The sequence below is a fragment of the Notolepis coatsorum genome (assembly GCF_963971535.1).
Source record: "Notolepis coatsorum genome assembly, chromosome: 8".
NCBI classification, from domain to species: Eukaryota; Metazoa; Chordata; class Actinopteri; order Aulopiformes; family Paralepididae; genus Notolepis; species Notolepis coatsorum.
Window position 1 is genome coordinate 87,250,242 of NC_140172.1, and position 14,922 is coordinate 87,265,163.

The 14,922-nt window shown below is 42.5% G+C and overlaps 1 protein-coding gene across 1 annotated transcript in view; it reads right to left on the reverse strand.

The window, feature by feature from the left end:
* Positions 1 to 404: 404 nt before the first annotated feature.
* The window catches only part of LOC311233144 (cell adhesion molecule 2-like), a 937,635-nt gene continuing 923,117 nt past the window's right edge, over positions 405 to 14,922 (reverse strand). The window contains exons 9-10 of the mRNA XM_084320035.1: positions 2,251 to 2,373; positions 405 to 1,016 (exon numbers count right to left, since the gene is read on the reverse strand). Of these exons, the coding sequence (XP_084176161.1) occupies positions 898 to 1,016; positions 2,251 to 2,373 (242 nt within the window). The 3' untranslated portion in view covers positions 405 to 897. The remainder of the gene's footprint in view (positions 1,017 to 2,250; positions 2,374 to 14,922) is intronic.

A 14,922-nucleotide genomic window follows, 5' to 3' on the forward strand; every position in this document is an offset into this window, starting at 1 on the left:
GTGTGTGTGTGTGGGAGAGAGGGAGTGGACAAAGGTGTATATACTGTATGTGTGTTTATAGAGGGAACAGAAGAGGAATGAGACAAGATAAATAAGCTATCATGTTGGGTACACTGTAAAAAACATCTAATGATTTAATCTTGTATCGAGTCTTCAGGTCAAACAAGCTTTTTTCAAGTCAAATGAGCTTTCTCCAAGTCAAATGAGCTTTCTCCAAGTCAAACAAGCTTGTTCCAAGTCAAACAAGTTTGCTCCAAGTCAAACATGCTTATTCCAAGTCAATCAAGCTTGTTCCAAGTCAAACCAGCTTGATCCAAGTCAAACAAGCTTGCTCCAAGTCAAACAAGCGTGCTCCAAGTCAAATGAGTCTAAATTGTCACTCACATGGTGGATTAGAACTGGTTCCGTCATCATTTGGCCAGATTCCCACATTTTCTTAAAAGAAATATGATTTTAAGACTCGCTAAGAAGTAAAAATACACGCTAAGAAGAAGATTTTAAAATTATTCTTTTGCAGTGTACATACAAATTTCCAGATATGTATTCACGTTGTAGGATAGGGAGAAAAAAAAGAGAAAAGGTGACATCTTCAGCAGTGAGGAGAGAAGCCTGACGGTGGAAACCATCAGGAACAGAGAAACACATGCTAAAAATAAGGAATGAAAAGATGAAAAGAGCCTGAATAAAAACACGAGTGTTAATTAAAACAAAGAGCACACTTCTCTCTCTCTCTCTCCCTCACTCTCTCTCACTCTCTCTCTCTCTCTCTCCCTCTGCCAGAGGGTTTCTCCTCTGACACAATGGGTGCAGCGGGGAGGTGGCGAGTGAGAGAAGGAGATATAGAAAGAAAGAAAGATAGATAGAAAGAACAAAAGGGGGAACAGCGCCCTCTGCAGTCTAAATGAAGTATTCTTTCTTCTCCTCTGCATGTGCATGGTTTCCCTCTGCGTTGATGATGGCCGTGTCTGCGTCCGGGGCGTCATCCGCTCCTTTGGCCTCGTTTGTCAAGTAGGTTCCTATGGAAACAGAACAGACACCTGTATCAGAGACAAAAAGAAACTACCAACAACTGGGAAAACACTATGACAGTGTTTATATAACAGCTTTTATCCAAAGTGCTTTACAACTAATGCCTCACATTCCCATTCACTCACACATTCACACACCGACGAATGACGATGGAGGCAACCATGCAAGGAGCCAACCTGCTCAACAGGAGCCATTAGGGGTTAAGTGTTTTGCTCAAGGACACTTTGACACACTGCCCGGGAGGAGTGGGAATCAAACCGGGAACCTTCAGATTATCAGATGACCAATCTACCTCCTGACCACTGTCGCCCCAGGATTTAAGGATTTAAGAAAAATATCATTTTTAAGATGTTTATTTATATGTGTGGGGTTTTGAACAGGTTACCTGGTCCTTAAGTCCAGGAAACTTTCTCACAACGTAGAGAACATGGAAATCATCTCATTTGGAGATATGAGGTTTCACCAGATAACAGGAATTAATTGTTCTGCCTTATAAACGTGTCTCTTTGAACATGATATGCAGCAAAGAAACTAGAGTCAACCCTCTTTGTTTTCTTTCACTTATTCTTGAAGGAAATTGAGGTTTAATAGGAATGGTAGGAGATTGAGCATCATCCCTTTCAGATGGACAACTGGTAGCATTTTGAGATCTGATTATTCTGAGATTCAAAAACATACATCTAAAACACATTTTCTCCATTTCTCTGTGTTACCACGGCAAAGGGCTGTCAGTGTTTGCGACTAGGAGAGAGAAACTGACTAATTGTCTTTAACCTTTAATGAGATGACATCACTTACATTTATTGTGGGACGAGAGACAAGAACCTTTTAATAGTAGATGTAGGACATTGAGGTTTTATAGTATATTTAAGACATTGAGGTTTTATAGTATATTTAAGACGTTGAGGTTTTATAGTAGATGAAGGACATTGAGGTTTTATAGTAGATGAAGGACATTGAGGTTTTATAGTAGATGTAAGACATTGAGGTTTTATAGTAGATGTAAGACATTGAGGTTTTATAGTGGATGAAGGACATTGAGGTTTTATAGTAGATGTAAGACATTGAGGTTTTATAGTGGATGAAGGACATTGAGGTTTTATAGTAGATGTAGGACATTGAGGTTTTATAGTAGATGTAGGACATTGAGGTTTTATAGTAGATGTAGGACATTGAGGTTTTATAGTAGATGAAGGACATTGAGGTTTAAAGTAGAGGTACCTTTATGCCTGGCCAGGTATCTTCCCAGAACGATAATTAAACACAAAGTGACAAAGACGACAACAGCCACCACTCCTCCGATCAAGGCGTGGTCGGTACCGTGCTGTCCCAGTGCGTTCGGATCTGGATGGAGAGAAAGAGAAGAGAGACTGGGTCAGAAAAGCGAAATGGAGAGACATTCAGGAATAAATAGGAGACAGAGGGCGATTATTTCCTGCTCATCCCTGTCCTCTCTGATAGTCATTCTGACTTCCTGTCCTCTCTGATAGTCATTCTGTCCTCTCTCTCTGTCTCTGTCTCTCTCTCTTTCTCTCTCTCTGGTTCACACCATGTAGTCAGAGCAGAAATCGACACCTCTCATAGAGAACAATGAAATGTAGAGAGAGAAAGAGAGAGGCAGTACACACGCACGCACACACACACACACACACACGCACGCACACACGCACGGCCCGGACCACCATAATCAGTCAGACACCTCCCACCAGTGCACCATCCTTGCGGTGGCCTTAAATATGCGTACCTACTGTACTATTCCCCCAAACCACTACAAAGCTGGGTAGTAGGTGCCATAGACAAGTGGACCAGTGTACTCACTCGCTCTTGGCTGAATCTTGTTTTGGGTGGTGATGTAAAAACACCTGCATCATAGCAGGCTCAGGATGGGCAAAGTAGTCTATAGCCTGTTCATCCCTGTCTCTCTCCTCTACAACCTGGCTTGACTAGACATAAGGAGAGATAGATAATTACAATTAACTGGTACATTCAGGTCCAGAATTGTTGGAATTCCCTGACAAAGATGTGCAAAAAGCTGTACAATTTAAACAATACCATACTGGTAATGAGCAAATAGTTGTTTATTCAATTAATGCATGGAGCAGTTCCATCTTATTTCATTTGATACTAACTACTCAGTTCATACAGGGTCGCCAGATGAAAAAATTAAAATAAATTAAAGATATATATATTTCTTTTTTTGGGCAGCCAGGCCACTGAACTTAGGCTATGGTTAGACTAGTGTATTCCTGGCGTTTTTTTATACGTTTTTAACGACGTTTGATGTCCTATCTACACAGAAAGGAAGGAGAACGGCTTGTAGTCAGGCTGTCATCATTACAGGGTTCAATCTAAAACCTACTGTTTGCAGTCAGACAGAAATGTGCATTATGTGTAATAACAGAGCGGCAAGTCGTTTTAAACTATTCTTTTTAGGCTGAGAGGCCTTAATGTTGGAGCTCTGTAGCACGCATTGAATACGTCAGATGTTAGATTAGCCAGCAAACGTTGTGAATGTGTCAGAGAGGGGAGGAGGCTCCTTAAAGCTCAATTTTAACTGACAACTAAAAGTAATAGAACTATCTAGAACTAGTAATGGAACCATCTCAGGATGGTGGAATGTGGTTATGGGTCCAGACTTAAAATGAAAATAAAAAATCAGGTTTGGTCTAACTATTATAAAAAGCCATTTGCAACACTGTGTCAAAACACATATTTACAAGTGTTCTTTTCACCAAAAACACAAATATATATATTTTTTCAAACGTTTTCTTAGAAATAGTTATCAAATTAGTCAGAATGCATAATCCATAACCATGGCTCCCAGACTCACACTGGTAACTTGTATGTTTATCATCATCACAGCAAACCTGCTCAGTGAACATCTGAGACAAAACAGACCTCAGATCAACCAGACATCCATTTGATGATTTTCAACAATTTAGGGAGCGGCAACCTTAATCTCGTCAGTCGACACATGTTTTTAATCGTTTCTCAATAAGTAGTGTCTCCGTTTGTTGGAGAGATGTTTCCATCTCTGCCAGATTTGTGTCCGTTTTGAGTATGAACCTTTTTGGATCACAGATTCATCAGTCTTTTGTTAGTAAAGCTGTCGTTTCTGCAAATGCAAACGTTAGCTAGGTCCAGATGAAGCTGTTGTTTTTACAAATGCACAATTACGTTAGCTAGCTCCAGATGTTAATGGTTGTTTCAGTAAACGCAACAATTACGTTAGCTAGCTTCAGATGAAACGTTTGTTTCAGCAAACACAACAATTACGTTAGCTAGGTCCAGATGAAACGGTTGTTTCAGCAAAGGCAACAATTACGTTAGCTAGGTCCAGATGAAGCAGTTGTTTCTGTTTTGTGATGGATCTGTGTAGCCGCTCCCTTACCCTTTCTCTTGAAATCAGACATGTGTAACGTACAGTAACTGAAATCTTGAGCTATACGTGTACAACATGTCACAGAGTGAACACACATCAATAAATAAACAGATAAGAAAACGTAAACAAGAAGAAGAAGACAGTGTTCTTTCTACATGAAATGAGATATCAGAGGCTTCTCCATGTTATCGCTGTTGTATCTTTCATTCTTGGAGCAGAGACTGACTTCAATCAAATGTGTGAATCTTTCTGTCAGGCGGTAACACTGACCAATGCCAGGCACTGAAAATCAACCAGACAGTATGCAGCACTGAGATGCATAAGAACTTTGCTGTAGACATGGTGACTAGTATTTCAGCTTGGTCTATATTAATGATCAGAGGGGGTAGTGTCACACAGAAAAACAAGCTAGAAGAGCATCTTCAGGGTACAACCAGGAGATCACTGCAACTCACACAAGTTGGAGAACTATCTCTCTCTCTCTCTCTCTCTCTCTTGCTCTCACACACACACACAAAAGGAGCCGCATGTGATTGGTGGAGGCGGGACCCTTACAAAAAACTGTTGTTGCTAATCATTGACACATGTTAGCCTGTAATAATCCCCCCCAGAAAAATCTACTTTGCATTTGATATATTGCAAATATATGCCATCACACACACTGGCATTTAAAGGGTTAGAATTATAAAATTAATATGTGGTGTTATGATCAGGGCTGAAGTTGAATAAAAGATTGTATTATTTTCAATCTGACATTACAAAAAAACTGAAAATCCATCAAAATCAGTGTTGTTGCTAATCATACAGCCTGTTTTTTAACAATAATTTGTGATGTCATCACAAACACTGGCATTTAAAGGGTACAAATAAAAGAATGCCTGCACCAGAATGCAGGAAATGAAGTCTTTGTAACAAGAAATGTCCTGGTGGGGGACCCCCTGCTTAAAAAGTGGCCCGACTGGGGCTATATTTTGCACTATATTTCCTGGCCTGAATGATTTCCCCAGTCCGGCCCTGGTTAAAAGCCTACAATGCTTATTAGTGTGTGTGCGTTTGAACGTGTGCATGTTTCAACCATACATATCCATTTATAAATTTTTTTTATTTTTTTTTTAAACTTTTTTTTACCTCCTATAATAGTGAGGGTCGCGGCTCTCTGACCCCGTTATTTTTGGGTCGCGGCTGACTCCAGAGGTATGTGGCAGGGCCTCAGAATGATGACAGATTACAAAGGCACCTCCCTCAAGCTGAACAGCGACATCTCCATAGCAAATGATCTCAATACCTTCTATGCGAGGTTTGAGGCTGTGAATAACAACACCAGCCTACAAACCACTGCAATGGAGGGGGGGGGGGGGCACTCCCGATGGAGACTCAGTGTTCAGGTTAACAGAACATGAGGTGAGGAGAACCTTTAAGAAAGTGAATATCAGGAAGGCAGCAGGACCGGACGGCATCCCCGGCTGCGTCCCAAAAGTCTGTGCCGACCAACTGGCCCCGGTATTCACCGACATATTTAACCTGTCCTTAGAACAGGCTTTCATCCCCACCTGTCTGAAGAAGTCCACCATTATCCCTGTACCCAAAAAATCTACGCCCGCTTGCCTCAACGACTACCGCCCTGTAGCTCTCACCTCCATAGCCATGAAGTGCTTTGAGAAGCTAGTGAAGGGCTACATCTGTTCCTCCCTCCCCATCAACCTGGACCCCCTGCAATTTGCATATCGCCCCAACAGGTCCACGGAGGACGCCATAGCCCATGTGCTGCACACAGCAGCATCACACCTGGACAAGAGTCAGGGAAACTATGTGAGAATGCTGTTCATCGACTACAGCTCAGCATTCAATACCATAGTCCCCTCCAAACTCATAGCCAAGCTCAGGGACCTGAGCTTGAACTATGACCTCTGCCAGTGGGTCTTGGACTTCCTGACGGATAGACCCCAGGTGGTGAGAGCAGGCAACTGCACCTCATCATCCATCACGCTCAACATAGGGGCCCCCCAGGGCTGTGTTCTGAGTCCCCTCCTCTACTTGCTGTACACACACACGACTGTGTGGCACAGTGGAACAACAACACAATCAACAAATTTGCTGATGACACAGTAGTGGTGGGCCTGATCTCTGCCAACGATGAGAGGGCCTACCTGGAAGAGGTAAAGAATCTGTCGCAGTGGTGTCAGGAGAACTGCCTCTCCCTGAACGTCAGCAAAACAAAAGAGATGATTGTGGACTTCGGGGGTCAGGGACTACAGCCCCCTCAGCATTGACGGGGCACCGGTTGAGGGAGTGAACAGTTTTAAATACCTCGGAGTCCACATATCCGAGGACTTGACATGGACCACACACATTGACAGTGTTGTGAAGAAGGCACGGCAATGCCTCTACTTCCTTAGGCAGTTCCAAATCAGTCAGAAGATCCTTAAGAACTTCTACTCATGCACAATAGAGAGCATCCTGACTGGCAATATCACCTCCTGGTTTGGGAATAGCACCGCACAAGACCGTAGCAGACTACAGAGAGTGGCCCGTTCAGCCGAACGCACAATTGGAGGTGGGCTTCCCACTCTCCAAGACATTTACAACAAGCGGTGTATGGGTAAGGCTAAGAGAATAATCAAAGACTCCAGCCACCCAAACAACTGCCTCTTTGAAATGCTGCGGTCAGGCAAGCGATACCGGAGTCTCATGGCAAGCACAGAGAGACTCAGAAGAAGCTTCTATCCTCAGGCCATCAGGATGCTAAATGACAATAACACTATGTACAGATCCAGCCAGAATTAGTCATGGAACAGCTGTTTGCCGGCCGTTTTGACGCCGTTTTGCGTGGTTAATGTTAACAATGACCAGCGGGGGCGCTCTCATACAGCTGGTGACAACGTGCTGGACGAGCTCCGCCCTCGGCAAAGTGAGAGAGAGGCAGAGAGAGAGTGCCGTGGACTAGGAAGTAAATATCGCGTCTCGTCTGTCGGCAGTGGATTTAGCTCTCAATCGGTAAGCTCTTAATTCATATACATTACTATTGAAATGCATTTTTACTTAACTTTACAGCATTATTCAAACATGATAGGAAGTTATGAGTCATCAGCCGTTTATATGCAGTCCGTTTTGCCTACAGATTATACATGGCAAATGCCGCAAATGGTGTAGCCAGCCAGCTCACATACAGTAGTCTAACGTTACGTAACTTTCTCAGATAGCAATCTAACATTACGTTAGTGGAAATCAAACAACTCTAACCCAACACTAATAAGTTGTTTCACATTCTTGTTGGGTGTTACACTATGAATGACGGTATAGCGGTCTGTGTTGTTGCCCATTTCTGGACTCTTTGTATCATAAACAGTACTGTATTTTCAAATCTGGTATGTCATAATTAAATGTATAGATGTAGCAGTAGGCCTACTGTCTATCTGTATGTCATGTATGTCATATATGTTATGATGAATTGAAAATGGGGGACCCTGATGTAAACAAGACGAAAGTCTTTCTCTGGTCTGCATCCCCTTAACAATTGTATGTATTGAGCTGTACTGTACTGTAGGTGATGGAGCCTACAGTAGTAAAGATGTAAAGAGTCTGCGGACAGTGTCTGGTTTTCAGGACAGTCAGGCTAGTGGGCAAGTGTACAGGGGCTGGGCAGCTGGACTGAGACGTTAGAGCCATATGAAATCCGCGTTCACGGAATCGCGGAATTAACCAATAAAAATGGAATCAACTGCAAAACGTGGAATATTGCAGAATTTGGCCTAATCTGGACTGAAATTCCGTTTTTGGGTGGAACGTTTGGTGCACACGCGACCGGGGAGGCGGAAGCTAGAGCGGGTTACACACAACACAGCAGTCTCCAAGCGTCTCGCTGCTTCGGTGTTAACATCGTCAAGAAGCTAAGAAATTCCCCAATAAGCCCTCAATTCAGAGCAGAGCAGTATCCAAATGACTTTTATGCCTCCGGCGATAAGGTGTTTTGCAAATTCTGTCAACGTTCGTGGACTGGAGCCACAAAAACACTTGCGACACTATTGTGATTAAATAGCTATAACGTTAGGACATGATAGCTTCTTGCTGAATCTAGTGCACCCATCCATTTGTTTAATGCAAACGATTGTCATTATAATAATTTTATAAATGATTTTATAATCTAAAAACGAATTCCCTTAAGGATAGGATAAAACAAAGCATCTACTGTATTACTGTGTGTTTCTATTGTGAGCAAGTCAAGCAAGTGTAATTGAACACAATACATGCTGTACAGTCTGCTAGGGGTAGGTACAAATAGAAAACTTCTATAACTGAACTGTCTAATAACTGAACTGTCTCATTGTATCTGTCTTTAGGATGCCTTAACTCGCTACTCGAGTGCCGCCCTAATGCCTATGTGGACTTTATGGAGTTGGTCCACTATATCCGGGCATTCGAGTCGGCCAAAGAGAGGTCTCTCCTGGCCCTTGTTGGCTTCGGCCAGTACAAGAGTGAGACCCTGCAGGACCTGTACCAGTCAAAGGACCCCAATACTGTCCGGTATGTTTGAACGTATACAAATTAAATTCAATCGATTAATATAATGTTGTGTGGTTAGTTGTGTGTTATTGGAATGCCAAGCACTCAAAGCATGCATCTTCACATTTGCTTAGCTATGTCGCCTACGTACGAAAGACGCCGGCGAAGACAAAAATGATGGAGGACGTTGTCCGCTACGTTCGTCTCCGTGACCGCAAGGAGGCAGCTGCCGCCACCACAGCTGCAGCGGGGCGGCGTTCTCCATCTGAGCTGTAGCTGTCATAACCACACTGTGTATTGGTGCTTGTTTGTCTTCACTGTAGTGTCTGCTGTCTTCATAACCACTTCCCTACTCCCGCTGCTTTGCAAGAGCTCATAACCAGCATAACCAAAATCTTATGTCTTTCCATGGTTTGTTTCCATTTCAAGTATTGAAATCTATTGCCTTTTCCCCCTTTTTTTCTTTTCTTTAATTTCCCCATGTAGCCTTGGTACAGGCCCGCGCCCTGCTCCACCAGGCCCGCGCCCTGCTCCATCCACCTCCACCTCCAGCCCCTGTGATGGCCCCAGGGTAAAGTAAGTTCACCTGTGCTTTTTACCTTATATACAAACGAGTGCAGAAGCATCTTTCCTAACAACCGCTTCATAACATTTTCTGATGACACTGCCATTTTAGCTCTAATTAAGAATGACAGTGACCTAGCTGACTATTATTTGGAAATCCAGAGGTTTGTAAACTGGTGCGACAATAACTGTCTGGTTTTAAATGTTAAGAAGACTGGGGAGATGGTGTTTGACCCCAGACAGGGTTCCCACGCTTGCCTTGAATTTTTTTTCCATACTACCTCCTGATTTTCCTGGTACCATATTAAGTGATGATCTATAGCAGCGGTTCCCAAACTTTTTTGGCCGTGCACCCCCTGTCACCTCCCGACCTGGCTGACGCACCCCCCAATGGGTTTCCGACGCACTGAAGGGAAATTCTTGGCCAAAACTGATACCGAAAATAGGAAACAGTTGGCCGAAAACCGAATGCCGAAAGGCCGAAAATGATTAATATAATATAATATATAATATAATATAATATAATATAATATAATATATAATGTATTTTTTTTCCCCAGCTACCCGATTATGGCAAAAGACATGATTATGGCAAAACTTAACTTAAAGGGGAACTATTTTTACTATTTCTTTCACTATTTGGGCACTTTTACACAATTCCTGTGAGTTTATGGAACACCTCTGTAATTTTTTTTTTTTTTAATTAATTGTTTTGTATTTCTAATCAAGTCCTCAAAAACAGCATTTTTCTACCTCAAGATCTTAAGCCGTTTTGAGCCTGGGCTCCAACCACAATGGTAATGGTTCTGGTTCGCCTGAACATTATCATACAGCGGTGTCTTTCTGACATCACAAATCGCGCACATTTTCAAATGACTCAGTTCAGTGAGGGTGAATATTGTGAGAGGAGAATTGGAAGAATGCGCCAATATGATAATTTTGAGACATAGATCATATTAATATAAGTTCACATAGCTAGGAAACAATGCTAAACACTCAAAAAGGCCATTTATAAGATAGTTCCCCTTTAATATAAGTCCACATAGCTAGGAAACAATGCTAAACACTGAAAAAGGCCATTTATAAGATAGTTCCCCTTTAAATAATATTAATAATCACTATTATGGGCCCATAAAACATTTATTCAGCACTTTTGAATGCATACATTAATTCCAGACTGACTGCTGAAAGATTGCACTGCTTACTAACTAACGTTGATAAACCCAGGTTTACCACACAGTTAAAACACAGCTACTTACATTTGAGGATAAACTTGCATAAGAAGTTTCACTCAAGTTTCACTGTAGATGCCAAGGCTCCCTTGGCTCACCAAGTTGCCTGCATCAAATTCCAACATCCAATATACCATATAGGATGCCAAGAGCATGCTCTACAACATGGGATCATCCATTTCTATCTACAGTAAAAGCTGTTCACATGTAAAGGGTTTTTATAAACTCATGTTAATTCTGTGCTCAATAGTTAAATTGTATTACACCCTGCCCTTCTTAGAGAAGAGAGAGGAGTAAGAGGGGAGGAGAGAGGGGTGATGGATAAGGGGAGAGGGATGAGGGGGAGAGAAAGAAATGAGACAAATTATTTCTAATCTATTTCTATTTTCTTTCGCTGCAGCTCCCACTGTTGCAGCGACCACAGACCAACCCAACAACATCCCTGCCTGTATCCTCTCACTGTACCAAGACCATCCCCATGCCCCTCTCTCCAGACATAGGCATACCAACACCACAGCACATCCAGAGCTTTGATCTTGAGGAAGCAAGACAACTACAACTGCAAATGACGGGACAGGCTGCATGTCCACTGTGGCACAAGGAGCGAGAGGGCAGGCTGACTGCATCAGAATTTGGCAAGATACTAAAGAGAGAGAATTTCAGATGCCTTCATACAGTCCACATATTACCCCAAGCCCTTCACTGCTACAGGCTCAGCTGAAGGAGAAGGAGGAGGAGAACAGGACAGGCAGCCCGAGACCCAGTCTTGCAGGAGCAATTGGGGGTTAAGCGTCTTGCTCAAGGACACTTACATTGGAATGCGATGGCTGCAACCCCCACACCATTGAAATGCTAATTGTCCACCACCTAGTATTTATCGTTGCCATTTGAGAGTTCACACTCTACCATAGCAGTCATCAAAAAGGATCATGGATCATCTTTAGACAAATAAATTGATACTAATAATAGATTACTTTGAACCTTGCACCTTATTAAACCTTGTCTAAAGATTAGATTAGATTAAAATGTATTGTCATTATACAGCACAAGTAGGTCCATGCAGGAGCAGCAGCAGGCCACCACCCAACTCTTCCTGCAGATGATGGGGACTTTTGCAAGAGCCATATTGCCTCAATCTCAGACCCCGCCGGCACCACAGTGGATCCCCACAGCTCAAATGATGCCCCCACGTGCCTGGCCCATGTCTGACCCCCACAACCCACAGGCACCCATGGCTCCCCCCCACAACCAACAGGCAACCATCAACTACCCCCACAACCCACAGGCACCCATGGCTCCCCCCCACAACCAACAGGCAACCATCAACTACCCCCACAACCCACAGGCACCCATGGCTCCCCCCACAACCCACAGGCACCCATCAACTACCCCCACAACCCACCAGCACCCATGGCTCCGCAACGCACAACTTCTTCGGTCGTCCGTGAAATAAATGAATTAGATTAGGTACAGTAATTGCACACATGTACACTACCTATAGTGAAGTGTACAAAACTTACCTGTTGCTACCTCTTCTGTAAAACTGTTTACAGACCTTACAGTATATATATTTTTTTTATATATAATTTGGCATAGTTTTTTACTGAATATGTAATTGCACACATATACACTACCTCGGGTTAATTGCACACATGTACACACTACCTATAGTGAAGTGTACAAAACATACCTGTTAAGCTACCTCTTCTGTCTTGTTCATAATTAAAAAACTGTTTACAGACCTCATACAGTATATATATTTTTTTATATATAATTTTGCACTATGTTTACATTGTTTACTGAATTGATTGATTGATTGAAAAGTTTATTAACAGATTGCAGAATGGGTACAGTACAGTACAGCTCAATACATACAATTGTTAAGGGGATGCAGACCAGAGAAAGACTTTCGTCTTGTTTACATCAGGGTCCCCCATTTTCAATTCATCATAACATATATGACATACATGACATACAGATAGACAGTACTGCTACATCTATACATTTATGACATATCAGATTTGCAAATACAGTACTGTTTGTGATACAAAAGTGTCCAGAAAAAGAGTGTATATACATTTGGCGTAGAAACTGTACATTGGAGGAGGTTGGGTGGGTGGGGTGGGGTTGGGTGGGTTGGGTGAGGGCTGTACATTGGAGGTGGGGGGGGGGGGTTGGGTAGGGGACACACACACATTTTACACTGTACATTGGAATACTGACAAAGCCTTACTTGGTCATTTACTGTACAACTAGGTTAGGACATTTGTAGGGGCCAGTTTCGAATTGCAGTCTCACGTAGGTGTTTTTTGAGAGTGTTTTTGAAAGTGGGTAGTGATTCACATTCCTTTACAGCTTTAGGTAGGGCGTTCCACATTGATGTGGCATAATTGCGAAACGTGTTTAGTCCCTTGTTTGAGCCGAATCTGGGTTTTACATGATTTGTGGAGCTCCCTCTGGTGTTGTGATCGTGGTATTCACTGACCTTTGGGAAGTATTTTGACATGTACATGGGTACCTTGGTCGCGTAGTGTATCTTGTAGACCAGGCCCATTGCAAGTTGCTGTACTCTGTCGTCTACTCTAAGCCATCCTAGGTTGTCAAAGTGGGCAGGGGTGAGGTGGGTTCTAGGAGTTCGGTCAAGCAGTAGTCTGACTAGCTTGTTTTGAGATGTTTGTAATTTGTTTTTTAGTGCCTTTGAGGTGCTTTGATACCATGAGGTGCAAGCATAGTCGTAGTACCCTTGAATGAGTGCTCCTGCTAGAGTCTTCAGGGTATTCTTGTTTACCAGAGAGGAGATCCGGTACAAGAATTGCGTTCGTTGGTTGACTTTTTTTATTACATTGGATGTCATTTTGTCACAGGAAAGATTAGCCTCTAGGATGGAACCCAGGTAGGTAATTTCATCTTTCCTTGTGATAATATTGAGCTGAGGGCTTTTTCAACCTGTAACTTGTTCTTGTCAGAGACCAGCAGGGCTGAGTCGTCCGCAAACAGGAACAAGTTGCAGTCACAAGCTGACGACATGTCATTTGCATAAATTAGGAATAGTAGCGGTCCTAGTATGCTTCCTTGTGGAACACCACAGCTCACTGTGAGGGGGGGGGGATAGGGTACCGTTTACTTCCACCATCTGTTCCCTCCCCTCCAGGTAGGATTGTATCCAGCTCACTGATAAACTATCAAAACCAATCGCTTTTAGCTTGTCAATCAGAATGGTGTGATTGACAGTGTCGAAGGCCTTTTGTAGGTCCAGCATGACCATGCCGCAGTATTTGAATAGGTAATAGCACACATATACACTACCTCGGGTGAAGTGTTTTTTTTTCTTTCTCAAATACAAACCTACAGCAAATGTATATTTTACTAATCACAATTTATAAAATTGTTGCACTGTTTCTCGATGCCAGCATTTACAACCGTTTTTTCTTATTACTGTAAATCATTTTACATCTATTGCTGACTGTTGTTACATTTGTTACAATAAAGATGCAAATAATTGTTATCTCTTGTTAAATCAGAATCATTTTTTTTATTACAAAACATTGAGATATCAAACAGAAAAACCGGAAGTGGTACATATAGTAACAAAACAACCCACAACAGTGTAAATAGCAGAACATACATGAGAATGAATGGCTTCAGTTTCCCTCATGAATATTTGTCATGGAACTGATCAGTTCAACTGACAGTATGGTATGGGGGGGGGGGGGGGGGCAATACTTTTCCACACCTTTCTAAAAACTCTGTGGATCTGTTATTATTATTATAGTTTTTTTTAATGATTAGTCTAGATAAAGATTTGTATCTATAGCACCTTTAAAAATAGAGACTATTGATACGACTTCTTGACGTGAGAGGGTTGACCTCTCCTACCTATTAACATGTACTGGAGAGAATGAGAGCTCTATCAATAGCAAATAAACATTTTCTTTAATACAGAATACTTTTATATTAAATGCTTTTTGCCCTGAAACAACGTGCCATTCTGGCCTCGATGATACAGCGAGGAGTTGGCCAAAACTCTGGCATCATGGACTTTACCTGGCCAGCCAACATTGATGTCCCAGAATTTTAATTTGTGGTCCACTACACCCTGCAGCAGGACCGAGTAGAAACCTTTCCTGTTGTAGTAATCTGCAGGGTCATCAGCTGGTGCCAGGATGCCAATGTGGGATCTGTCTATTGCCCCTGCAACCTGGGGGAACCCCCATT